The sequence below is a fragment of the Carlito syrichta genome, unplaced genomic scaffold, assembly GCF_000164805.1.
Source record: "Carlito syrichta isolate Samal-C Ts95f unplaced genomic scaffold, Tarsius_syrichta-2.0.1 Scaffold302416, whole genome shotgun sequence".
NCBI lineage: Eukaryota > Metazoa > Chordata > Mammalia > Primates > Tarsiidae > Carlito > Carlito syrichta.
This window is the reverse complement of record NW_007246512.1, coordinates 250,861-277,301: the sequence shown is the minus strand read 5'-3', so window position 1 is coordinate 277,301 and position 26,441 is coordinate 250,861. Positions and strand designations below refer to the sequence as shown.

The 26,441-nt window shown below is 50.7% G+C and overlaps 1 protein-coding gene across 1 annotated transcript; it reads left to right on the top strand.

The window, feature by feature from the left end:
* The first annotated feature begins 7,432 nt into the window (after window positions 1–7,432).
* On the top strand, window positions 7,433–26,135 carry HAS2 (hyaluronan synthase 2). The gene is made up of 3 exons (XM_008056607.1): window positions 7,433–8,061; window positions 22,763–22,864; window positions 24,506–26,135. The coding sequence occupies exons 1-3, from the start codon at window positions 7,435–7,437 to the stop codon at window positions 25,433–25,435; spliced, it is 1,659 nt and encodes a 552-aa protein (XP_008054798.1). The 5' UTR covers window positions 7,433–7,434; the 3' UTR covers window positions 25,436–26,135.
* The last annotated feature ends 306 nt before the right edge of the window (window positions 26,136–26,441 follow it).

Below are 26,441 nucleotides of genomic sequence, written 5' to 3'. Positions count from 1 at the left end.
ATCCACATAGAGTAAGTATTATCCTACTGCAGACGGCTTTAAATTATTCAGGTGTCTTCTGAATGTTAGTTGTGTCACGTTCATGTATCTACTGCCTTTCCCACAATTTAGGAAAATGTTACTGATTTGAGCCGATGAATATAGCAAGGTCACCCTGTCAAATATTTTATCCAAATTGAATGGACCTATATTGATGAATGCTTCTTAACTGAATACATCTGTGCTGCCGATAATTAAAAAATGAATTACAGGTGTACCGAATGGAGTCTTAAAATAGCCATACCGCAAGGCAAAACGGGGCCTGGCCCACAAGAAACAAAAACCAGTTTTTATCACAGTCTAGCATGTTTTGGGCACCAAGCTAGACACTTTGCATACATTCTATTTAATCCAAATCTGCAAGGGAAATTTTATTTAAAAAAACAGAAAACTTTGCTCAGAAAAGTTAAGCAACTCGCTCAAAGTCAGAGTTGGTAAGGAGTGTGGATGGAATTGAATCCAAGAATTCTTGAATCGAATGCCTGTGAACCGGACGGTGCTGCGGCAGTTAGTCAAGCTTCATGGGGGCTGAAGCTGAGGAAAAGCCACACCTGATCGTGAGACATCAGGGATGACTTTAGGAAGAGGGTTGGCATTGGTGCTACATTTGTCTGCATGGCGTGTTGACCTATAGACATGGCTCCCAAGAGCCAGTGTGGGCACGTGGAGCATGGAACTCAGATTTTGTGTCAAATCTGCCGGTGACCTCTCCCCTTACTGTGAACTAAGCTTAGGACGGCAAGTTTCTGGAACCCACACAGCCGTCAGGCTGTGGATTAAAGTGGGTGATGTGAAGGAAAATAAATCTGCAACTGGCAGCTCGGGAGCCAGACACCACTGGGTGACAAGACCCGTATAAGGCTTGGGTCCTAATCCTGCCAGCCGGGCTCCAGGGGTTTTGCTAGGACAACTGCAGTGAGACCGTTGAAAAAAGGACAGACTCTAAGCCAGAGAGGAAGAGAAAGCCAGAGGGGAGAAGGGAAAGGGGGCTCTGTGCTCCCTGTTCCGGAGGAGATGGCTCGAATGTGAAGACTGCTGGGGACACCGCTTGGGCTCTTCTGTCTCAGATGTCTGGGGGGGGGCAGTGGCAGGGGAAGCCCATGGGGATTGCACCAAGGCACGGGCAGTCGAGTCTTCTCGACTTCAACTCCGGCCGCCAAACATTGTAGTAAATCGAATGGCCTGAGGGGATCTCAGAACTCACAACAGTGGATGCGTGGGTCATAACGTTGACGGATCTGCAGGTAACTTGGATATACGGCTACATTTGGAAACCACTGCTGTTTAACCTTTTGCTCACCATGACTTCCTGATCCACTCTTAGCTGGCAGATGGCTACCACCTAACTGCCTCCCTGCTCCTTGGATGTCAGCAGCTTAGATGAATATCTCCAATTCTGATCATTATCAGGTGACCGGAAGCCTCCTCTCCTTCCTCCCATACAAAGCGAGTTTATGGGTAAACCAAGCCTGTGCTGCAGAGCCAGTTCTACTGCTTCTTAGCTGTGATCTTCTTTTTTGGAGTCTCACTCTGTCGTCTAGGCTGGAGTGCAGTGGCATGCTGATGGCCTCAGCCTTCCAAGTAACTTGGAACTACAGGTGTGTGCCACCATGCCTGGCTAAATTTTTGATCTTATTGTAGAGATGAGGTCTCGCCATGTTGTCTAGGCTGGGCTCCACCCCATGGGCTCAGGCAATCCTCTTGCCTAGGCCTCCCAAAGTGCTGGTATTATCGGCATGGGCCACCGCCCCCAGCCCAAATGTGATCTTGATCCGATACCTCCATTAGAGAAACATTCCTTAGGTGTCCCTTCTCATCCTTTGTGCCTTTGTGTGTTTAAATATTGACTCTAATTTAAAAAGATGCCGGGCCGTCGCGGTCTCTGGCCCGGCTGGGCGCGGTGGCTCAGCCTGTAATCCCAGCACTTTGGGAGGCTGATGCGAGTGAATTGCCTGAACCTGCGGGTTGAGACCAGCTCTGACAACTTGGCGAGATCTCAGTAAAAAAATAAAAAATTAGCTGAGCGGGGTAGCGCACGCCTGTAGTTCTGGCTACTTGGAAGGCTGAGACAGAAGGATTGCTGGAGTCCAGCAGGTCAATGCTGGATGGCTGTGAGCGTGCCACTGCACTGCAGACTGGGTAACGGAGTGAGACACCGACCCAAAAAACAAAAAATAGACGCTGACCTAGTCTTCAGTGGATTTTGGAATACGACGAGGAAGAGAGGAAAGTGTGCTTGTTACTCTTCCTTTGAGTTAAAACATTGGCTTGCAGGAGTAGCAACAATGACCATAACAACCAGTGATGGAGTGCATACCACGCTTCAAGGAGTGGACTGCATATGCGCGGTACTTACTAGTCGCAGTAACCCTGCCAAGAAGACATTCACCTCCTATTGCAGGAGGACATGATGCTGGAAGAGGGGATGCCAGCAAGACATGCTGTCCGTTCTCAGGTGACTATGATGGAGACATGGAGATGGTGGCGTGGGGGCACGCACCTGTAGTTCCGGCTACTTGGAAGGCCGAGGCAGAAGGATCGCCTGAGCCCAGCAGGTTGAGTCTGCAGTGGCCGTGAGTGCGCCACCGCACTCCAGCCCGAGTGGCAGCGAGACTCCGGCTCAGAAACCACAAAGAACTCAGTCTTTATCTCCTCATCTTAGGCAGACGCTGTCTGTTCCATGAGGCCAATCACGTTTCCACCGGAAATCCTTAAGATGAACTCAGATCAGGCTGTTAACAAACAAAACCGGCTCCCACGGCCGGAAGCCCGGTAAACGAGGGGTAGCTGCTGACTGCTGCCACCGCAATAGGGATGACGGTGATGATCGCAGTTGCACCCATTCATTCAGCTCGGACTTAACACCAGCTATAGGCCAGGCGGTGTTTTGTGATGTCCTGGGGGCAGATGAAACGTGTGTATCTTTCACTCTCGTGAGGACGGCTCGTGCCTTAGAAATGACAAGTTGCAAGTCTGGTGCTCCTTGTGCCTTTAGGCATGCGTGTACGGCAGGCTCTCACCCCCCCACACACACACACGGACTTTGTGGCACTTACGTTATAGTGTATCAGGCCATTCCTTAACACTTGGTTTGGCCTAAGATTCTGCAGAGAATGGAGATTAGTAAATAATTGATGTTGATTAATAGGCCAGAGTTTGACACTGGGGGAAAAAAGTCCAAGTTTCATATTTTAAGTATGTATAGGACATAGGTTTCTAAATCATCTTTGTGTCTGGTGCTAGACATTATGACCCAGGACTGGGCGAACCCTCCTTCCCAAGTGAGCAACACGGCCGTGTGCCTGACCAGAGAAGGTGCTTATGGGAGTATTTGAACCTGCGACAGTCTTAAAGTCTCACACATGGGGCGCCCGTGTCCAGAACACTGCCCAGTGGAGATTGCAAAGACATGCGTCCTGTGCGTCACTCCAGAGATCCATGTACTCCTGGGCAGAGCTGCCTCTGGGACGTGCCCCCACCCTTGCCTTTGTGAGGGGCTGTGTGTCATGCCAGACTCCGCGGAGCTCTCGCACACATGGAAAGGCTCGGTCCTGGCCATGTCGCTGCAGCTCACGCCTAACTTTTCCCAGGCTTCAGGACGTCTGTAGCCGCCTGTGATGTAAGAGGGCGTCTCCACCTCGGCCATGGCCAGCAGATGCTGTGTCAACACTCTCCGTGTCCACGTGTGCTGATAAAAGCAAGGAAAATGTGAATAATGGAAGAGAAACGGGCGGTTCTCTTGCCGGCTCTGTGATTTCAAACACAAGCTGAACACACGCTCAAGCTCCTCCCTGGCCAAGCGTTCCAGTCCCCTTGAAATGTTTCACTCTTGTGAGGATGACTCACACCTTGGAAAGGGCGAGTTCCCAGCCTGCTCCCAGCACCTCTAGGCCTCGGTGAATGCCCGGCAGGGGAGTTTCCAGCATCCCGGGGCGGGTGATTAACAAGGATGCTGAACCTGCCCGCCTGTCGCAGGAGCTCAGCCGTCCACGTCCCGTGGGCTGGACTCCCATAGGTCATGGGCACTTACCTCGGGCGCCCATGTGGCACACCGTGGTGCTTTGTTCAGCCGCTAGAGGAGAAAACCAATGCCGTATTTGCTTTGTGCTTTAGCTTTCTGGTTAACTGGCCCTTTGGATTGCTGTACGTTTCTGGTGTTGCAGCACCCCCAAACGCCATTTCGCGTTGTCCTTTGCCACAGCCCTGAGGTGGGCCTTTGACCAGTTCTGAGTGTCCACTTAATGAGGGGAAAGGAGATCCCAGAGCCAGAACCCTGGGCCTTGGGCTGCTCTGCGTCACCTGCTTGTGGCAGCGGAGTAAACGGAGCCCCCAGACGCATGCAGGGTGAACACACAGAAAACCCAGAAAGCCTTTCTGGCGAACGTAAGAGGGTGAGTGTGGTGTTCCTGGTGTGCGAGTGGCTCCCTTCCACAGGGTGCGAGGCCTGGATTCCTGGGTGATGTTGGCTCCTGTCCACAGGGTGTAAGGCCAGTATTCCTGGCTGGAGGGTGGCTCCCTTCCACGTGTGCAAGGTGGGAATCCTAGCTGGTGTGTGACTTCCTTCCGTGTGCATCAAGGCCGGGTTTGGGGCTGTTGTGTGGCTCCCTTCCACATGGGGCCAGGCTGGCATGGCTGGGTGGTGTGTGACTCCCTTCCACGTGGTCTAAGACCCGTTTCATGGCTGGTGCATGGCTCCGTTCCATACGCACGAAGGCCGGGTTGTTGGTGGGTGGGTGGCTCCCTTCCACGTGGCATACGGCCCGTATTTCTGTTGGGGCAAGGCCTGTGTCCTGGTGGGTGGGTGGCTCTCTTCTACATGGCACACAGCTGTATTGCTGGTTGATGTGGTGCGTGCCTGGTGTTCCTGGGTGAGGGACTCCTTCCGCACGTGCCAGGCGGTATTCCTAGTTGGCGCATGGCTCCCTTCCACATGGGGCAAGGCTGGCATGGCTGGGTGGTGTGTGACTCCCTTCCACGTGGTCTAAGACCCATTTCATGGCTGGTGCATGGCTCCGTTCCATACGCACGAAGGCCGGGTTGTTGGTGGGTGGGTGGCTCCTTTCCATGTGGCATACGGCCCGTATTTCTGGTGGGGCAAGGCCTGTGTCCTGGTGGGTGGGTGGCTCCCTTCTACATGGCACACAGCTGTATTGCTGGTTGATGTGGTGCGTGCCTGGTATTCCTGGGTGAGGGACTCCTTCTGCACGTGCCAGGCGGTATTCCTAGTTGGCGCATGGCTCCCTTTCACATGGGGCAAGGCTGGCATGGCTGGGTGGCGGGGGCTCCTTTCCACGTGGCGTGAGGCCGTTTCAGGGTTGGTACATGCCTTCCTTGCCTGAGTGTCGAGGCCGGTATTCCCAGCTGGTCTGTGACTTCCTTCCTCTGGGTCAAGGCTGGTGGTTTTGGTTCGTGGGAGGCTCTGTATAGCACGTCAGGCAAGAGGCTTTGCAGAGATGATGCCTTAGCCTAAGTTTTCATTTAAAATAGATGTGTTCAGCTGTCAAAAATTAGTTGGATTAAAGAAAAGGATTAAGTACTACATGTTTGTAGATAATGAGAAGACCCCCCCCAACTTGATGGGAAGGAATGAAGATGGAGAGGCTGTCTTTATACCAATTGTGTCCCTTATCATAGTTCATTCTGAGAAGAGGAGAAACAAAGAAATTCCGGGGGGAGAAATAAAATTAAAAAGGTTTGCTAAGCATGGCTTCAGTGCTCAGCATTGGAAATGTCATGAGAAATACAGGAAAATGGGTTCCCTCTCCTTGGGCTGTAGAAACTTTGTGCAGAAGATACACAGTGTTTAGGGATGAGTGCAGCACTGGCTGTTATTGAGTGGAAAGGCATCTCAGGTCTACTGTGCTCCAACGTTTAACAGGCTGGAAACTCACCTGCTGGAAGTAAGCGCGATGCTATTTCTTCTTTGTTTTTCTTTATGTATTTATTTTGAGCCAGAGTCTCGCTCTGTCACCCAGACCGGAATGCAGGGCCATGCTCACGGCCACCACAGCCTCGACCGGCTGGGCTCAGGTGGCCCTTCCACCTCAGCCTTCCAAGTAGCTGGAACTACAGGTACGTGCCACCACACCTGGTTAGTTTTTCTTGATTTATTGCAGAGATGAGGTCTCGCCAAGTTGCCCGGGCTGGTCTTGAACCCGTGGGCTCAGGCAATCCTCATCTCTGCCTCCCAGAGTGCTGTGATGATAGGCATAAGCCACCTGGCTTATTTCTTCTTTAATATATTCATTATTTCTACCGACATTTATTGTGTTCCTATTGTGCTGTAGTAAGGTTCCTGATCCCCAGTATGTAACTGTCTAGTGTTGCTGGTGGAAGATGGAGGAGACAGACCTCAGAACAAAAGGGTGACTTTCAGAGTTACTGGAACCCTGATAGGTTTCTGCAGAACTGCTAGGGGTGGAGGATTTTTTTTTTTTTTTTTGAGTTGGAGTCTCACTCTGTCGCCCAGACTGGAGTGCCGCGGCCGCTCCCGGCCACCGCAGCCTCGACCTGCTGGGCTCCCGGCGATCCTTCCACCTCAGCCTTCCAAGTAGCCGGAATTACAGGCGCATGCTACCGCGCCCGGCTGATTTTTTGATTTATTGTAGAGATGAGGTCTTGCCAAGTTGCCCAGGTGGGTCTTGAACCCACGGGCTCAGGCAATCCACTCTCCTCAGCCTCCCAAAGGCACGGGATGACAGGCTGAGCCACCGAGCCCGGCTGGGATGGAGGAGTTTTAATGTCAGCAGGGACTTGGGAAATAGTCCAGTCTAACATCCCTTATTGAACAGAGGAAGCAAAACCCGAGGCACAGCGAGGTATGGCCTCTCTCTCAAAGTCCAGAGTAGCTGATGCTAGGATCCAGATGTCCTGACCCTACTCTCAGCCGGACGTGTGGGAAGGGTGTGAGCCCAGGGGTCTGCCCTGGAGAGGAGGTGAAGTCCCGCGAGAAATGTAGCCAAACCTCCTGTGGATTTTCCACAGGTCAGCGCCTGGCGCCAAGGGGAGTGCGCGGTGCAGGCAGAGGAACGGCCTCAGGGGGCAGGAAACGCAGGCTCTGTGCCTGGCTCTGCCCACATTCTGGCGTGCAGCCTGGATAGATGCTCCCACCCACCAGGAGCGATGCGTCGGGGCATTTTGAAGGCATTCTGGTTGTCCAGTAGACCCTGTGCGACCACCCTGTCTGGTCCTGAAGCCACCCTCTGGGGTGTGCCAGAGGCATTCCCGTCCCGACCTCTTCAGTGAGCAAACCGAGGTGCAGAAGGCCACGCAGCAAGTTGGACGCTCCGAGTGGGACTGCTGAGAGCTGCCACCAGCAGCCTGCCTGTGGCACTGTGGGTAGGACAGGCCTGGACAGTGGCGGTTAACTGAGAGTGTCGTTTGGTTCTGTTGCAGATGCATTGTGAGAGGTTTCTGTGCATCCTGAGGATAATCGGAACCACGCTTTTTGGAGTCTCCCTCCTCCTTGGAATCACAGCTGCGTATATCGTCGGCTACCAGTTCGTCCAGACAGACAACTACTACTTCTCCTTCGGGCTGTACGGCGCCTTCCTAGCATCTCACCTCGTCATCCAGAGCCTGTTTGCCTTCCTGGAGCACCGGAAGATGAAGAAGTCCCTGGAGACGCCCATCAAGCTGAACAAGACCGTGGCCCTTTGCATCGCTGCCTACCAGGAGGACCCCGACTACCTGCGGAAGTGCCTGCAGTCTGTGAAGAGGCTGACCTACCCCGGGATCAAGGTCGTCATGGTCATCGACGGGAACTCGGAGGACGACCTCTACATGATGGACATCTTCAGCGAGGTCATGGGCAGGGACAAGGCCGCCACCTATGTCTGGAAGAACAACTTCCACGAGAAGGGGCCCGGGGAGACGGAGGAGTCGCACCGAGAGAGCGCGCAGCTCGTCACCCAGCTGGTCTTGTCCAACAAGAGCGTCTGCGTCATGCAGAAGTGGGGTGGAAAGAGAGAGGTCATGTACACGGCCTTCCGAGCCCTGGGACGCAGCGTGGACTACGTACAGGTAGGTCTCGGCTCCCGCCAGGGCAAACACACTCTGACATAAAGCAGCTTTTGTGCTTCCCCGTCCTGCGCTGTGGCCCATCCCTGTCCCTTCTGCACACAGTACGCCTTTCAGTGCCTCTGCAAACAGCGTGGCTGTTGAAAGCACGCTTGGGAAGAGAGAAAAAAAGTCTTGTAGAACTGCTAAGACTATCTATGAAAGTGCTGAACTTGTGCCGTGCTGTTGGTTCAAATTCAAGATTATTCTGACAGGAGACCCTTCCTTTCCTCCCTGCCCCTCCCCCTGCTTCTCTGCCCCCTTGGATCTGCCAATTCAAATCCAGCATCATTTTCCAGCACTCTGAAAAGCTCCGGCTTTGTAAGAAAATAGTGTCTGTCTGAGCGGAAGGGTCTTGGGAAAACCTGCAGGCGGGAGGGAGGCTATAAAATGCCTCTCGCAGAGCCGGGGCAAAACGGGGGTGGCGAGAACACTTTTGATCTTAAAGAGGGCAAAAGACTCAAAATCGAGAGGAAGAACGAAGACCTGGAAAGGAAAAGTAATAAAGCATCTCAGAGCGAAACCACAGTCGAGTTTACTCCTCTCCCCAAGCAGCATGACCTCACTTGCTCACTTGGCCTTTGAGGACAGGGGCGATGGCGTCTGCTTGCCTGAGAACTAGGCAGGCGGGGTCTCGTGCGCTCCCGACAGCTCGCTCTAGGGCTCCCCCCCTCCAGTGTGCCCCAAGGCTCTCTTCTTGAGCCTCGCTGCTTTAGGGTCCCTGAGAGGGTTCTAGTTTTGCTTTACTAGAGATACTTTCGTTAGGCTTCGGCCGTGATGGTCTCAGGAAGGGAGGTGTGTCTCTGGTTTAAGAAGGCCTGTGGGACTCTCTTCTGCTCTCCAAAGCGAACTTCTAGCTTCTGGAGGACCCATCCTGTTTTGTAGGGGCCCTTTTTTGCCACAAAGGCATGCCCAGCGGTTCTTGAGTAATGAGATGGGGATGGACACTGGTTCTGCAGTCACTTGACTCTGGTGTGAATCACGGTCTTCCTAGCTGGTTGTTCTTCAGCAAGACGACCTCTGAGCCTCAGTTTTCTGGACAGAATAAACTGATCTCACGAGTGGCTTGAGATAATTCTTTCCAAGAATGTGTTCTAAGTGTTCAGCCAAAGTTGTTTACGACATTGTTGTTCGTATGATTACCTCTTTTTCTGTTACTGTTATTCTAGTATCATCTAGTCCTTGCTCAGGAATGAGAGCATCTCTCAGGTGCCACCGCAGGGCTCCTTTCAGCTCACATCCGAAGCGTTTGGAGGCAGTCCTGCTAATAATCTGCACGTCAGTCTTTTTACCCTCCCAAGCTTTCCTAACTTCTTGACAGGCGAACTTTCACAGGTAGGGTGGCTTGGTTATCTCAGGACACTCAGTGTTTACGTAGGACAACCTTGGGACTTGGGGAGGGGTGATGGGACACTTGGAGAAGGGTGACTGGGAAACTTAGAGAGGAAATGGAAAGTGAAGCTGGAGCCTGAAATGAAAAAACATCTGTTTCGATATTTTCCTTTAATCTTTGTTAAAACAACGGCTACATTTGTCGTTTCTCATCGAGGCCTCGTGGTGTGTGTTTTTTCTTTTTCAAACCTGCTCCTCCCGAGCCCTCTTCTCCCATCCTTCTTGTTTTGAGTTCCTTTGTCTCCCTGACAACTTTACACTGTGCCTGTCCAGGAAAAAGCAATACAGAATATGAAATGTTAGAATAGGCTTCCTGCTAGAGCCCTAATCAGGCTTGAGATATTTCCTTCCCGCAGGCCGGGAAGGGGGAGCCCCCAGCCAGACTGCCCCAGCAGCTGCCTTTAACTAGGCCCGATGCCTCCAGGGACGGTCCGCCAGTTCCAAGCACTCACACACGCCTGCAGAGCTCTCAGCGTTCCGGAGCTGGCAACTCTATCCCGCCATCCCTCATGAAGTCCCGATATTCAACCATGCTCGACCTCTAAGCATGGCAGTTTCATGGGCCCAGACTCAACGCTAGACACGCGTCTTCGTTCTGAGTGACCGAGGGTTTGAGAAGGCCGTAGAGGAGGGGGCTGGAAGATGCTGGCCACTGAGCGTTTCAAGAGACGGGACTGGAGTGCAGGCTGGCTGGGAAGAGAAGGAAGCAAAGTTCAGGCGGCAACACAGGAGAGAAAGCGGCTGGGAAGGAACGGGCCGTCTGCTCAGAAGTGCTGAGGAGACCGCCTTGACTGTGGAGAGGCGCCAGAGGAAGGCTCCCATGCAGCTGGGCCCTTGGCGCGCCCCAGCCTTCTTCACTCCGTCTTGGACATGCTTCTTGCTTGTTGCTCTCATGACCTGTTATTTCATACCCTCCCCGCTCTCCCAGAGCCCTGTCCAGACCCCTCCCTGCTTAACGACTAACAGATGACCTTGCCTCCCAGGAGCAGCAAGTCGAAGGGGCTGGGTCTGAATGCTGTCAAGGTCATCTTTGCTCTCCTTGCACGGCTTTGAGGAGACCCTCCCCTGCTTCCTGCCTGGAGGTTGTCCTGCCCACCTGCGCTGCTGGGACCTCTGGGGCTCGTCCTCTGGTCTCCTCAGGAGTCAGGCTTTCCCAGCGACTCTCTCTCCTCTGCCTCAGCTCTCGTCTCCAGGCTCCGCTGGGTGCTATCGCTCAGCTGTGCGGCTAGGCCTTTGTGGACCCTAAGAAGGTTCTGGTCGAGGAGGAAACCAGTGTGGCAGCAGGTCGACCTGATAGTGCTTGTGGCTGCTTGCAGGGAACGGGGAGGCAGAAAAGCAGAAGAGGGAAAAAAGACAGAAAAGAAGATGAAGGGATGATAGATTGTTTAAGAAGAAGAATGAGGAGGATTCTTAAAGTTCAAAGTCGATGTATTTTCTAGAGAAACTTTGTTTTTCCAGAAAGGGCAGATTCTGACCTGTTCTGGGTATGGCTTAACATAGGGCAAAAGTCTTGCTTACCTCTTCAAAATAGGGTTGATATTGGCTTTTTATTCACTAAAGTAGCACACTTTTTTTGTAGCATGTTTTAAAAGTATGAAAAAGCACAATGAGCAAAATTAAAATTATTTGCAACAAATACATGATCAGTAGATTAATACTTTGCAATGTATACCCTGCTACTTTTCTTTTACTTTTTAGAGCAGTTTGAGATTATATTTACTTTTCTGCATTTTTTTTTTTTCCTTGGAGTCAGAGTCTCACTTTGTCACCCAGGCTGGAGTGCAGTGAATAGCACGTTCACAGCCACCACTGCCTCGACCTGCTGGGCTCAGGTGATCCTTCTACCTCAGTCTTCCAAGTAGCTGGAACTACAGGCATGCACCACCACACCTGGCTAATTTTTTGATTTATTGTAGGGACGAGGTCCATGTTGCCCAGGCTGGTCTCAAACCCCTAGGGTCAGGCAATCCTCTCGCCTAGGCCTCCCAAAGTGCTGGGATGACAGGCCTGAGCATATTACAACTTAAGAGTCCCTGAATCTGTGTGACAAAGGAAAGAAGAAGTATAGCCCTAGATGTGTGCATCTAGGGATTTTCTAAGTAGAAAATACACAATAGGCCGGGCTCAGTGGCTCGTCCACTGTCGTCCAGACTGCAGAGCAGTGGCCGCTCCCGGCCACCGCAGCCTCGACCTGCTGGGCTCCCGCGATCCTTCCGTCTCAGCCTTCCAAGTAGCTGGAACTACAAACGCGCGATACCACGCCCGGCTAATTTTTTTTTTTATTTTTTTTTTATTTATTGTAGAGATGAGGTCTCGCCAAGTTGCCCGGGCGAGTCTCGAACCTGCAGGCTCAGGCAATCCACTCACCTCGGCCTCCCAAAGCGCGGGATTACAGGCTGAGCCACCGAGCCCAGCTTGCTTGGGAATTTAAAATGTCTCCCAGCCAGTGCTGACAGACAGCCCAGTGGTCCTGAGCACAGGAAGGCCATGGTGGGTGGGCCTGGGGTCGATGAGCTTCCTCCAGCCATGGCTTACCTGCTGTGTTACCTGAGTTCAATCATCATGAATCAACAATATTATTGAGTAAGGCGCGTTTAAACAGCACAGTCAGCGCACGGGTATGTGCTGATCAGTAGAGGAAAATGCGACCAGAGGCTTGGAGGAACGGGACTCTCGTGAGTAACGACGATCAGATGTATGTGACACGTGTGCAGAAAGCCTACAGCACTGAAATACTCTGAAGGCCAGTGTTGAGTACTTCGTTCTGGAGGATAAGACTAAGAGTACACCGAAGTAGGAGTAAGGAAACCTGAATTCCACACCCAGCTCTGCTACCTGCCTACTATGGGCCTGGCCTCCGATATATCATCCATAGAGCTGGTAGAACAGGTGAACTCTAAGACCCCTTCCAGCTTAGGGCCCTGCGCTCAGTACTGGTTTAATTCCCCGGATACCTGTTTTTTTGAGTTGGGATCTCACTCTGTCACCCAGGCTGGAGTGCCACTCAACAATCACAGCTCACCACAGCCTCAGCCTCCTGGGTTCAGGTGATCCTTCTGCCTCAGCTTCCCAAATAGGTGGGACTGTCGTGCCTGACTGATTTTTTTGCAGAGATGAGGTCTCGCTGTGTTTTCTAGGCTGATCTCAAACTCCTGGCCTCAGGCGATCCTCCCACCTCGGCCTCCCAAAGTGCTGGGATCGAACCAACACAACTGGGCCATTTTATTTTAGGTAAGGATGGGATCTGTGTTGCCCAGGCTGGTCTCAAATTCCTGGCCTTAAGCAACCCTGCTGCTTCAGCCTCCCAAAGTGCTGGGATTATAGGGGTGAGCCACCGCACCCTGTCTCCTCTGACATCTCAATTCGTTCTGACAACATACTGAGGCTCTGCTAGAGTGCGATCAAAAGGGATATCAGAATTGTCTTTTCATTTATCAGATACTTGTTTTTCTCACATTTTCTCTGCCCTTTCCCCCAAATTGAGTTCTCGAATATAAACCCTGATTGAAGGCCACCATCACGCACTTTCCTGATTCCCTTCTTGAGAATGAGAATTCTTAATTAACACTCGGAATACACGGCTTCGGGACTTGGGCTTTGAGGTGACCGCGTTTGGCAGAGCTCTCGCTCTTCCAGTCACCTTGCTACCTGGGTTGTGCACCTTTTATGTCTCACTCTGTTTAAGATTTCCTAGAAAGGACAAGAGAAGAACCAATATCTCCTTTCGTGGTTGGAAGAGGTTATTGGGTGACTAAAGGTGGGAATTATTTTATAAGAATTTGAGCAACTCATTCTGTCAAGGAAGGTTGACAGCTTCCCAACTCCTTTTTTTTTTTTTTTGAGTTAGAGCCTCACTGTCACCCAGGCTGGCGTGTAGTGGCACGCTCACCACCACCCCAATGTTGCTCTGCTGGGCTTAGGCACTCCTTCCCCCTCAGCCATCCAAGCAGCTGGAACTACAGCACGCGCTACCACGCCAGGCTAATTTTTTGATTCATTGTAGAGATGCGGTCTCGCCAAGTTGCCCAGGCGGGTCTCAAACCTGCGGGTTCAGGCAATCCTCTTGCCTCGGCCTCCCAAAGTGCTGGGATTATAGGCTTGAGCCACCACGCCCGGGCCCCAATTCCTTTTAAGAAGAGCAGCAAAGCAGTGCCGGACCGCTCACACGTTTGACTGTGTCTGACTCTATTGGAAGACATGAGGTCCCGCACCGCAAACCAAGTTAGCGTCCAGAAGAGGGTCCTCCCATCCACCATCCCTGCCACAAAAGAAAGTGCATCTTTTCTCAGAGAACGATATTGCCTCACTCAAAGGGTGTTTGCACCTCTACAACTCTAGATTTTGTATTTGTTGCTTAATCTAAGGCAGGTTAACTTGGCTGTAAATCCCATTCATCCAGACTCCGTATGAATAGAAAATTATAGGCCGGGCTCGGCGGCTCAACCTGTCACCCCAGCACTTTGGGAGGCCGAGGAGAGTGGATTACCTGAGCTGGCAGGTTTGAGACCAGCCCGGGCAACCTGGCGAGACCTTGTCTCTACAATACATAAAAAAGAAAGAAAGCAAGAAAAATAAGTAATATTCACTATTAATCAGGTATTAGAAGTTTGGTATCACATAATTAATGGCCACACACTATGAACTTTTGGTTGACCTTTCTGGTTATGGGAAAGCTTACAACAAGTGTGCATCACAGCCTCTCTCTGCAAAGGTTGTTTTCTGTCTTCACTGTTTAGCTTCCCCCGTGTCGTGATGTTTTTGGTCCCACAGAAACTACCGTTGCATGTCCTCTTTTCCACCAGACGATGCCGTTCCCAGGGTCCAGCTTTAGAGAATAAAAGTTGGGCAGCTACACATATGTATGTCCAAAACCAAAGATAACATTCCTGTTTTGAGCAGCAGCACAGGCCGCCAGTCCAGGGTCGATGAGCAGACGCCCAGTCAAGAGACCACCCACGCTTCTGCAGGCCCCCAGGATTGAGGCTGCCCTGGGCTGGACGAGCTTTCACACGTTGTACCCCAGGGGTTCGCTCCTCAAGTCACCAGTGATTCGCAATCAGCTGCAACCTGTTCCCTGATTATTCGGTTTCTTGAAGTAACAGCCCAACCTGTGGGCTTTGCCTCTCTGTTTACAGTCATTGTAAGAGGGACCCCTTCTGTCCTCGAACTCACATCCTGAATTTGTACCTCTGGCTCGGGTTTCTCCCTTCTCAGTATAGATGATGTGTGCTTTTGAGCATTTACTATGAGCTAGCCGTTACGAAGGGCTTTACATCCATTGTCTCATTAACCAGCCATGACAACAAACCTCTGAGGTCAAGATGGTTGTCCATATTTTTCAGCTAAGGAGTGGAGGCCTAGGGAGGTGAGGTAGGGAGCCCACCGTCCCATAGCTGGTTGATGGTGGATCGGGCCCAGCTCACTTTAACTGCAAGGCCTACCATCTTTTTCAGCAGAGCGTTCACTCTGGTGTGGCACTGTTGGGCGTTCGGGGAAAATGGCACGCTCTCGTATTTGCTAGCAAGTAACCATTTGTGAATTTCTTTGCTCTGGTCCTCACCCCCTTTCCTTAGAGAAGGTGGGGCAGGGAGGGGTGTGAGGAGTTTTCACTTACGTTTTGGTTAAGCGGGGACAGGGGTCAAGAGCAAATGCCACACTCCGCAGAGCGTGTCTCAGAGAGAGTCTCGCTGGGTCACGGTCAAGATGAGGGTCAACATTAAGAAACAGCTAAGCCTTGCAAGCAGGGAGAAGATGAAGCCAGTAGCAACAGGAGTCTTGACTTATGCTGAACCTATTTCCTCCTCTAAGGCCGCAAGAGCTATTAAGAGGTTTCTTATGCTGTGTTGTCATCGCTTGGTGCCCTTGGAAGTGGTGAAGGAAGCAGGGAGGAAGATCCATCGGTCAGTCTGAAAAGAGAGGTGTTTAGAAAAAAGTGGACGCTTGGAGACATGGCGTTTAGACGTGGGTCTTAGCATTTGGTGGCATTTGGTGGAATACATTACAAAAATTTCTAGAGGGGAATTTTTAGATTGTTGTGATGTAAACTAGCTCTAAGATCAGTGAGATAAGTAAAAATGGACAGGAGGGCTATGGATGGCTCCAGTTGAATCTGAGCTTATACATATAAGAGATTCTCTGTATGTAATCAATTTCTATGATTCTTTCAGTGATTATCCCTTTTTTTTGAGTTGGGGTGTCACTTGTCACCCAGGCTGGAGTACAGTGGGCAGGATCTCAGCTCACAGCAACTTTGACCTCCTGGGCTTGGATGATCCTTCTGCCTCAGCCCTCAGGTAGCTGGGACAGCAGGTGTGCCATGGGACCTAGCTAACTTTTTGTAGAAATGAGGTCTCACATATTGCCCAGGCTGGTCTCAAACTCCCGGGCTCGAGCGATCCTCCTGCCTCAACCTCCCAGAGTGCTGGGATGACAGGTGTGAGCCACTGGACCTGTCCTCTTTTAGTGACACTCGCTGTTGGATCATCTATTTGTGGTGATGATTGCTGTGATCCTTTGGGTATGGATTTACTTAGAGTATAAAAATGAAAGCTTATCACCTTACACTGATCGGTTGCTTCTCTGCGGTCCTTCACAATGCAGAAAGTGCTTTTATGTGCAGGGTCTCATGACTGTGCCATGATGGTGGAAGGTCTTGCTCAGGGTCAGGACGCAGGACTCAACACTTGAATCAAGATGTCTGCATTCTGTGGGCACTTTTTAAAAAAAATTTTTGAGTTAAGGTCTCACTCCATTGCCCAGGCTGGAGTACAGTGGCATGCAGGCTCAGGGCCACCCCAGTGTTGACCTGCTGGCCTCGGGCAATCCTTCCTCCTCAGCCTTCCAAGTAGCTAGAACTACACGTGCACACCACCATGCCAGGCTAATTTTTTCCATTTATTGTAGAAACGAGGTCTTGCCAAGTTTCCCAGGCTGGTCTCGAACCTGTGGGCTCAGGCAATCCACTTGCCTCGGCCTCCCAAAGTACTGGGATGACAGGCTGAACCACCGATCCCAGCCTCACTTATTCTTAGAATGGGCAGGGTCTTGGCTGAAGAAGACCTGGCTGGCTAATACTCTACACTTTATGCAGCCACTGCTCTTTGTAACACAGGGCAGTGGAGGTCACTTTAAAAAAATCTACCCAATTGCCGGGCTCGGTGGCTCAGCCTTGTAATCCCAGTGCTTTGGAAGGCCGAGGTGAGTGGATTGCCTGAGCCTGCGGGTTTGAGACCCACCTGGGCAACTTGGCAAGACCTCATCTCTACAATAAATTTTTTTTAAAAAATTAGCTGGACGTAGTAGTGTGCACCTGTAGTTCCAGCTACTTGGAAGGATTGCCGGAGCCCTGCAGGTCGAGGCTGCAGTGGTCGGGAGCAGCCACTGCACTCTAGTCTGGGTGACAGAGTGAGACTCCAACTCAAAAAATAAAAATTAAAAAAAATCTACCCAATTAAAATGGGGGCATCCAACTTATGTAATCTCAACTTTGCTGTTATTTCTAGGAAAGCAGAGCCCTCCCCCGAAATTAGTTATTCTGAGCCTAGAGTTGGCACCCTTGCTTATGAAAGTCCAGGTGGTAAATACCAGGCCCTGCGGGCTGTGTGGTCCCTGTTGTCACTGCTCCGTCCTGCCCTTGGGGTGTGAAGACGGCCGTACAGGATCAGTAAGCACATGAGCATGGCGGAATTCCAACACAACCTTCTCATCGATGGACACTGAGATTGAAATTCCATGTAATTCCCGTGTGTCACAACGTATTCTTTTGACAGTCGTTCTGCTGTTTGAAAACATAAAGCCATTCTTAGCCCGCAGGCCAGATCAACCCAGGTGGCAGTTGGACTTGACCTGGGGCCCTCAGCTTGCCCACCCCATTGCAGACAGGAGGGAAAGCCGGGAAGTGGCTCTTGGCCGAACAGGAAAGCCAGGCGAGCGAGGAGGTCTACTCTCGAGCCAGTGACTCTGCGGTGACCCTGAGGTGGCTGGTTTCTCTCAGGACTGCCTTCTCATCTTGACATGTTCCATTCTGTGTCCTCAAAAGTGGTGACTTTGCTCCATATCTCCATATCTCCCAGTGAGAAATCTCGCTAGAAAGCACATAGTCTCAACAAATGATAGCTGTGCTCTCGGTGCCCGAGAGATGCTTCTATTCGTTCTGTTTCCTGTGTGCGAACTGGTCCTGTCATTTTCCTTATGTGAGCTTTGTGAGGAAACACGTGAGCTGTGTGGCCTGGTTGTCTCACACAGTCTAGCCTAGAGCTGCAGCCAGCATTCGTGACGTAGCGCACTTGCTCTGAATCCGTGAGGGGACAGCCAGAAGTCCTTCTCTTACTGTGCAGATTCTAAGAAGGGCTGAAATGATGCTCTCTGCCCTTGTAAGGGCCCTTGTGTCCGGGAATACACAGACAGGCACAGACCATGGCTTTCTCGTTGGCGTTCTGTCACCAAGAAGCCTCCGCAAGTTGACATTTGTTAAAGCTCTTAAATCCCGCGATAATGAGTCCACTCCCCAGAGATTCCTGGGCTTTCGCTCCTGACACAGCCGAACTGGCCGTGGGCACAGTCTCCGAGCACTCTGGCACTTGGCTGCTGGGACTGGGGGGACAAGGACCACTTGCACGTGCAGAACCTCAGACGTGGGGCCTCAGCTCAGCTGTTCCAGGGCGGCAGTTCCCCGGCTCGCTCCTGCTCACAGGCAGGCCGGGTTCTTTGAACCTGAATTCTGGACTGCCCCTTCCTGTTGTTTTTAGTCTTATTTTAGCTCTCTGGTTCTACCTTTTCCAGCTTGAGTCAATAGAGGTGGGTGTGCCCGCAAGTCGGGATGCCGGATTCTGAGCCTGGGGGTTGGTTTCTGCCCTCACCTCGCTCTGCCCTCCTTGCAGACCTGCCCTGTTTGTTGCCACATACAAACTAGGGGCAGGCAAGGCGAGGCAGAGGCAAGACATCACATTCAGGGAGTTTTTCCAGGCTCCAGAGGCCCGGGATGCTTGGCTACAAACGCCTTTTGATTTTATTTTATTTTATTTTTATTTTTTTGAGTCAGAGTCTCCCTCCGTCGCCCAGACTGGAGTGCAGCGGCCGCTCCCGGCCACCGCAGCCTTGACCCGCTGGGCTCCGGCGACCCTTCCGCCTCGGCCTTCCGAGTAGCCAGAATTACAGGCACGCACTACCATGCCTGGCTGATTTTTTGATTGATTGTAGAGATGAGGTCTCGCTGCCCAGGTGGGTCTCGAACCCGCGGGCTCGGGCAATCCACTCACCTCAGCCTCCCAAAGGCGCGGGATGACAGGCTGAGCCACTGAGCCCAGCTTGATTTTATTTTTTAAATGCAATTCCACATATCTGTTTATCTAAAGACAAGGCCTTCCTCTGTCACCCAGGCCTAAGCGCTGTGGCGCAATCCTAGCTCACTGCAGCCTTGACCTCCGAGCCGCAAGCATTCCTCCGGCCTCAGCCTCCTGAGCAGCTGGGATTAGAGGGATGAGCCACTGTGCCTGGCATAGAATCTTATTTTTTTACAATGAAAAACGGATGCTTAGTAGCTTCTGCCTGTTTTTTTCTTAAAATAAGTGAGACTATGCTGAACCTAAATGGAATGTCAAAAAAACAATAAGTGGGTTTTTCGTTAGCAAACGGGTGCTTCTGAATAAGCAGAAGAAAGTAAAAAACCCAGAAGTTAACCCAAAAGTTGCTGGAATTAAACCTAGAGGGGTGATAAGTTCACATCTAATAACCAGATGCCCTGTATACTCCTTAAGTCATGAGTTCCAGTAATGCATTTAAATTACGACTTTCGCCAGAATTCATCATGAACAAAAAACCTCTCCGGGGAAAAATAGCTACGAGTAAAACGGAGGCAAACGCTGTTTTTGAAACGTTGGGCGAGATTCCTTGGCTGATCACGTCAGGGACTTGTGCTGCCTGGATTGAAAGTCCCCTTCGACTCTGAGACTCTGCGCTTCTATTAATGGGTCATGTTCACTTGTTTTCTTAACTCAAAACTGGAATGCCAAATTCCGACTCTTTTTTACAGAGTGATTTGGAGAGCTGCCAAGATATTATTAATTAGTAATCATTAATGTTAATGATCACAGTATAGATTGATTACTGCTAGTACCTCTGCGAGAAAGAGATGGGCTGAGCCTTGCTTCAGGCCGACCAGCGTGGCCAGACTTGGCGGCAGAAGATTGGGCGTTGCGGCGGAGCACGACCCTGGCTCCACCCGCCAGTCCTTCCTCGCCTGGATGGAGCCCTCAGACGGCCGGTCCCACCGTGGTGCTGGTCAGCTGGTGTCTGTCAGGGTCTTGCTGCACTCAGCAGGGAAATACTCCGTCCGATTAGCAAGTGTTGTGCAGGAGTGGGGAAAGGGGGACGTGGCTCTGCTGTGTGCGAGGAGGAGGCTCCCGCAGGGGTGTAGCCCACCTGGCCGTTTCCAGCCGTCTCCTTCCTTTCCTCCTAAGAGAAGCACGCGGCTGATCCTTTTGCAGTTCGTTTCGGTGCTGAGTGGCAGCTCGCACACACATGTGTGGGCTGGGCCACTCTCAAACCTTGTTAGGATGGGGGCAGATGACCCACCGCACAAAAGAGGGAGAGAGAAGGGAAGAGGCGTGGCTTAATCTGACTGTGAGTGTGGAAGGGTAAGGGCCTGGCTCATCCCTGTTCTTTTAGGTGTGGGCGATTGCTGGCAGCTGACGTCAGCACACGCTGTGAAGGGATCAGGCCAGCACACCCTGTTAAGTGTGGACCCGCATATGCATGGGGGGCCATCCCCCGGAGCCCCTGAGGCCCTTGGTCCTGCGGAAAGCCGTCTAGTGCCGGGAGCCGAGTTGTGAAGTACACTGCTCCACAGACATGAGCCCTTTGCCCAGTTGGCCTCCTAAACTCTCTGGTGATAGTTTGTTTTCACATCTGCTTTATACTTCTGTGTAGTTTTTCAGTGGATTCATACATCCGGCTGGAAAGGAAAGTGCTACTTATAACTCCTCCAAAATCTATTAGGGGTGCGCGGGTGTAAACTAGTTCCAACAGTTTTCTTGAGGTCGTAGTTGGTTTGGTTTCTGAATTGCTTTTTTTGGCCCATAGAAAGATTGCTTTAAAAACAACTGAAGCCAGGCTCGGTGGGTCAGCCTGTAATCCCGCGCTTTGGGAGGCTGAGGTGAGTGGATTGCCTGAGTCCACAGGTTCAAGACCCGCCTGGGCAACGTGGCGAGACCTCATCTCTACACTGAATCCAAAAATCAGCCGGGTGTGGTGTTGCGTGAACAAAAATTCCGCATACTTGGAAGGCGGAGGCAGAAGGATCGCTGGAGTCCAACAGGTAGAGGCTGCAGTGGGTGCGAGCGGCCACTGCATTCCAGTCTGGGCAACAGAGTGAGACGCCAATCAAAAAAAAAAAAAAAAAACCAAAGCAAAACAATTGAGGCTGGGCGTGGTGGTTCAAGTCTGTAATCTCAGCACTTTCGGAGGCTGAGATGAGAGGATTGCCTGAGCCCCGGGGGTTCGAGACCAGCCTGGGCAACTTGGCAAGACCTCATCTCTATAAGAAATCAAAAATAGCTGGGTGTGGTAGCGCATACCTGAAGTTCCAGCTACTTGGAAGGCTGAGGCAGAAGGATCACCTGAGCCCAGGCAGCAGGTTGAGGTTGCAGTGGCCGTGAGCGTGCCACTGTACTCCAGCCTGGGCGACAGAGCAAGACTCTGACTCAAACCCCCCCCCAAAACAAACATTTGGCATGTCTAGAGTAGCTTCAGGTGATTAACATTTGCTTTTAAATTCAAAGGTGTTAGGGTCACACTCCCAGCGGGACCTCCAGAATGTTAGGTCAGGCCCATGGGGGTGAGGGGTGTCTGGTGTGCGATCCGGTGACACAGAGAAAGATGCAAAGAATTGCACAGAAGTTAGATTAGAAGACATGAGTTATTTAAAAGTAAATTAGAGAAAGAGAGAGAAAGAAAGAGGATCACTTCCCCAGTGTAGGGAAGGAGGCCAAGAAAACACAGCCTAGCCATAGCTGAAAGCGCACATGGCCACACCATCGTTTAGGAATGCAAGAACCGTGGCAGCGGTCTAGCCATGGCCAAGCGGCTGCTCGTGGTTGAGTCCTTGCAACCATTTCCCTGGGATGAGGGAAGGTCGTTAAGGTGGTGGTCGGCTCCACATCTTCACGAAGGGTCAGGTGAGCGCAGTTACTGACGCCCGGTGATGGACAGCAGGCAGGTAGATGGGTTAGTCACATGATTGCTGCCGTGGTGGTGGGCTAGATGGGAGGAGACAAGGGGAGGAGGTTTTCTTGCGAGACTTGTCAGACATTTGCAGCCCGCAAACTGCAAACTCCTTGACCAGATGGTGGTCTGTTACCATTTCTGTGCTCTGTCCTTGTCTTGCATCTGATGGAGATTAGCCAGAGGGTAATCTGGGGTAGGCTGCCACTTAGCCTGCAGTCCAATGTCTGAATGCTTCCTAAAACCTGCCTATTGGAAATGTATCTACCTATGTCTAACCAGTGCTAGATTCAAAGCATGTCAGTGGTGAAGTCCAAGCAAAAGTGGTTGTGCTGAGGCAAAAAGATTAAACTAAGTTTGTTCTAGGTTTCTATGAGTACCTCCTTTCAAAAGGGTTAGATACACGCTTAAGACATTAGAATAAAAAGGTGTCCTGAAGGCCATGCAGGTTTGCTTCCTGCTGCAGTGTTGTTTGTAAACTCAGTGAATGTGGACGTCTTGCTGTAGAACTAGATAATAATGTGTAGGATCATTGCTCTCCTGCCTTTCATGCGCCATATTAAAATCAGGGGTAAAAATCTCTGTTAAGTACTTCTTCCTTTCAGTAATGTCATAGAGCTTTCTTACCACGCAGACCTGGAAGACAAGTTGTCCGAAAGCCTTACTTGAGGCAACTCGAACACAAATTTCAAAGGACAACCATCGAGGGTGAGCAGCTATTGCAGTCTGCCAGGACCAGCTTGGCTAACGGGGGCATGGGCTGTTCGCTGCCCAAATCAGGAACGTCTGTGGCAGACCAGGTCAGGCCGGTCCCCTGCAGATCGTGCGTAGCCGTGCTCCCAGAGATGTCACTCATTTAAATGTGGAGCTTGTAGAGGACGAAGGCCTTCACGGTGGTCGCGGTGTCCCAGGCCCTCTGCTGTCAAAGGGACGCCTGCTTCCCCAGGCCCCACGACCACAAGACCGGGCCGTCCGATGTGCCCGGTGTTGACCAAGCGGGGGCGGTCCTGGCTCCTGCTTTCCTTTAACTCGTGTCCTGCTCTCCTCTGCGCAGGTGTGTGACTCGGACACCATGCTGGACCCTGCCTCGTCTGTGGAGATGGTGAAAGTTCTCGAAGAAGACCCCATGGTCGGGGGTGTCGGAGGAGACGTCCAGGTGTGGCTTCACTCTCTGCCTGAGGCACTCCTAGCAGCGGTCTTGGACATGCACGTTGTCACACCCGCTCTGTGCCCAGAGCGGTTCTTGGTGTTGGAGACACGTCCACAAGTGCCCCAGGCCCGCATCACTGCCTCTCCCCCTGCGTGCATTGAAATAATTGTGGATTTTCTTGCTTAGTACTGGGGTATAACCCAGTTCTGTGGTGGCTGATTTATATGCAGCATAAAATGAGTGTGTGATGATTTTTACCATATATTCTTGGGCCATAACTTAGTGCTCTGGGTTCTGCTAAAAATCTGCTGTTGGAATTCTAGTTATGAGAAGGAAGAAATGGAAGTATAGTGGGAAAAGATTGTATGTCTTGCATGCTTAAAGACTGGTCAGTGTGTGGTTGATTCTGCTGCGTTGAAAAAGAAAGGAGGAAAAGAAAAACAGCAGCTTAAATGTATGCTAGTAAGAAAGACAGACGATAAGTGGGCTTTCCAAGATTGCCGTCATTTGCTGTCCATGGAAAAACAGTTAGTGAAACAAATATTAATGTCATTGACACTTATGGGAAGGAAGCATAAGTATGTGAAAATATATGAAGATTAAAATAAGAATCCTAGCCGGGAGGCGGTGGCTCACACCCATAATCCCAGCACTTTGGGAGGCTGAGGTGAGAGGATTGCCTGAGCTCACAGGCTCGAGATCAGCCTGGGCAACTTGGTGAGACTTCGCCTCTACAGTAAATTAAAATATTAGCTGAGCATGGTGGTGCGTGCCTGTAGTTCCAGCTACTTGGAAGGCCCAGGCGGAAAGATCCCCTGAGGCCAGCAGGTCAAGGCTGCAGTGGCCGTGAGCATGCCACTGCACTTCAGCCTTTGCAAATGCGAGGTCAGATTTCAGCAAAAGGTGAGATGCTCCTGGGAAATGACTTTAAAATTTAGATATCGTGTTGCTCTAGGGCCCGTTTTGCGTATGCAGGTTGACAGTGAAGGCAAAGAAATTCCATTGGCAATTAAAAAGGAAGTGAGCAAAATCCAGACCAAAACCAGAGAAAATTAAGACAGAGGAGAGGGTTCGGAAATATTGCCAGAAAAGCTGATGATTTCCAGTAGCTTACGTCTGAAGTAGTGTTTCAAAATCAGATTTTGCAGGGAGGCCACAGAAAACTTTTTTTGTCACTGGCACTGCAAGAAAGCGTGGAGAAAGGAAAAGGAAAAGTAGCAGCCATGGATGGGGTCAGTTTGGAATTGACCACACAGGAGGGACTAGGACGGAAACACTTTCAGGCCTTCGGTGGGATCAGAGAGTGCCTGGGAGAGGAATTTCAAGACCGAGAATGAGCGCCTAAAAACTCCCACTATCCAAAAAACACCAAGAGCAAGAGTAGAAAACATAGCCACAAAGGACAGAGAATGAAGAAGTGAAAGAAGGAAAGTCACCACCAAAGCCCCCCACACGCACATACCTCAACCCATTAATGTAGTCACCACATCAGAGAAGACACAGTACAACCATGTCAAAGAGAGGGCGGGAGCCTCGGCAGGAGGACGGAATAACAGACCTCACTGCAGGTGGCAGCCTCCGGAGGGTGTGGGCTTTGTTGGTGTTTTCTGCTCACGCCTGCCTTTTGCTTGTTTTTCCTTCCCGCAGATTTTAAACAAGTATGACTCCTGGATCTCGTTCCTGAGCAGCGTGCGGTACTGGATGGCTTTCAACATAGAACGGGCCTGCCAGTCGTATTTCGGGTGTGTCCAGTGCATCAGCGGACCCCTGGGGATGTACAGAAACAGCTTGCTGCACGAATTTGTGGAAGACTGGTACAACCAGGAGTTCATGGGCAACCAGTGCAGCTTTGGAGACGACCGGCATCTCACGAACCGAGTGCTAAGCCTGGGCTACGCCACCAAGTACACAGCTCGCTCCAAGTGCCTTACGGAAACCCCGATCGAGTATCTCAGATGGCTGAACCAGCAGACCCGCTGGAGCAAGTCCTACTTCCGGGAATGGCTGTACAACGCCATGTGGTTTCACAAGCATCACTTGTGGATGACCTACGAGGCGGTCATCACCGGATTCTTCCCTTTCTTTCTCATCGCCACAGTGATCCAGCTCTTCTACCGGGGCAAAATCTGGAACATCCTCCTCTTCCTGCTAACTGTCCAGCTAGTAGGTCTCATCAAATCGTCGTTTGCCAGCTGCCTTAGAGGAAATATCGTCATGGTCTTCATGTCCCTCTACTCCGTGTTGTACATGTCCAGTTTGCTTCCTGCCAAGATGTTTGCCATCGCAACAATAAACAAGGCTGGGTGGGGCACGTCAGGAAGGAAAACCATCGTGGTGAATTTCATAGGACTCATTCCGGTGTCAGTTTGGTTTACGATCCTCTTGGGCGGTGTGATTTTCACCATTTATAAGGAATCCAAGAGGCCGTTTTCAGAGTCCAAGCAGACAGTTCTGATTGTTGGAACGTTGCTCTATGCGTGCTACTGGGTTATGCTTTTGACACTGTATGTGGTTCTCATCAACAAGTGTGGCAGGCGGAAGAAGGGACAGCAGTATGACATGGTGCTTGACGTATGATCCTCTGTGGCGTCACGGACGCAGTCACACACACACACACCTAGTTCCACTGGGGCCGTTCAGTATTGTGGCATCAGATGACGCCACCAAAGGAGACATATCACTGCTGCTGGGACTTGAACAAAGACGTTTCTATGGGTCTATTTTCATTCTGCCAAAGTAAAACGATCCATCAGTGAGAAGAAACTCAGATTTAGCCTGTCATGTCTATGAAAATGGGTTGAACTCTTTGTTTATGCACTTTCTCCTTACTGTGCATGCGCCTGAAAGTGTTCTGCCCAATATACCTCACTAGCCATGCTTTATGTGGGTTACGGAAGAAAAGGATTTGGAAACTCAAGGAAAAGTTCTTTCCACCTAGCCAACCTAATTTATGGACTGCTGGGATAGATGGTCTTTTAGGAAGGATGTCCTTTTTTGACTTTGCCAAATGAAATGCCAAAGGAGACTTCAAAGGCCGTTGGCTGTGCTGTCTTTTGATGTAATTGTACTGTGTTTTTAAATTTTGTATGCCCATTTTTAAAACAAATTTTGCATATTCTATATTTTACTGCTCTGCAAAAAAAAAAACACCTGTTCTTCCCTTGTTGTAAAAAATAAAATAAGTTCTGAAAAAGTTCATGCGTAAAAAAACCTGCCCAAAATGTGAAGCGTGGTTGACTGATGTCCACAATAGAAAGAATAAAATGTTTGTCTCTCTGTCTACCTTTAAAATGGAATAGTTTATTTCTGTGAAAGAAAAAGTATTTAAACTTTCAATATTTTAACATTTTGTTTTCACTTTTTTTTGAAAAAGGCCAATATAACTGTCACACTTTGGAAGTAAAAACACATACTTCTGTGTGCACAGGAAAATCATATAAAATCAAGGCCAAAGGTAGTGCAATTTTTTCGTAAGATAAAAAAAGGGAATGCTAGTCTTTGAAAGGAAACAAATAGGCATCCAGCACTGGACAAAACACAAGTATCAGAGATGGATAATCTTTGGAGAGTCTGGCTGTGTTTT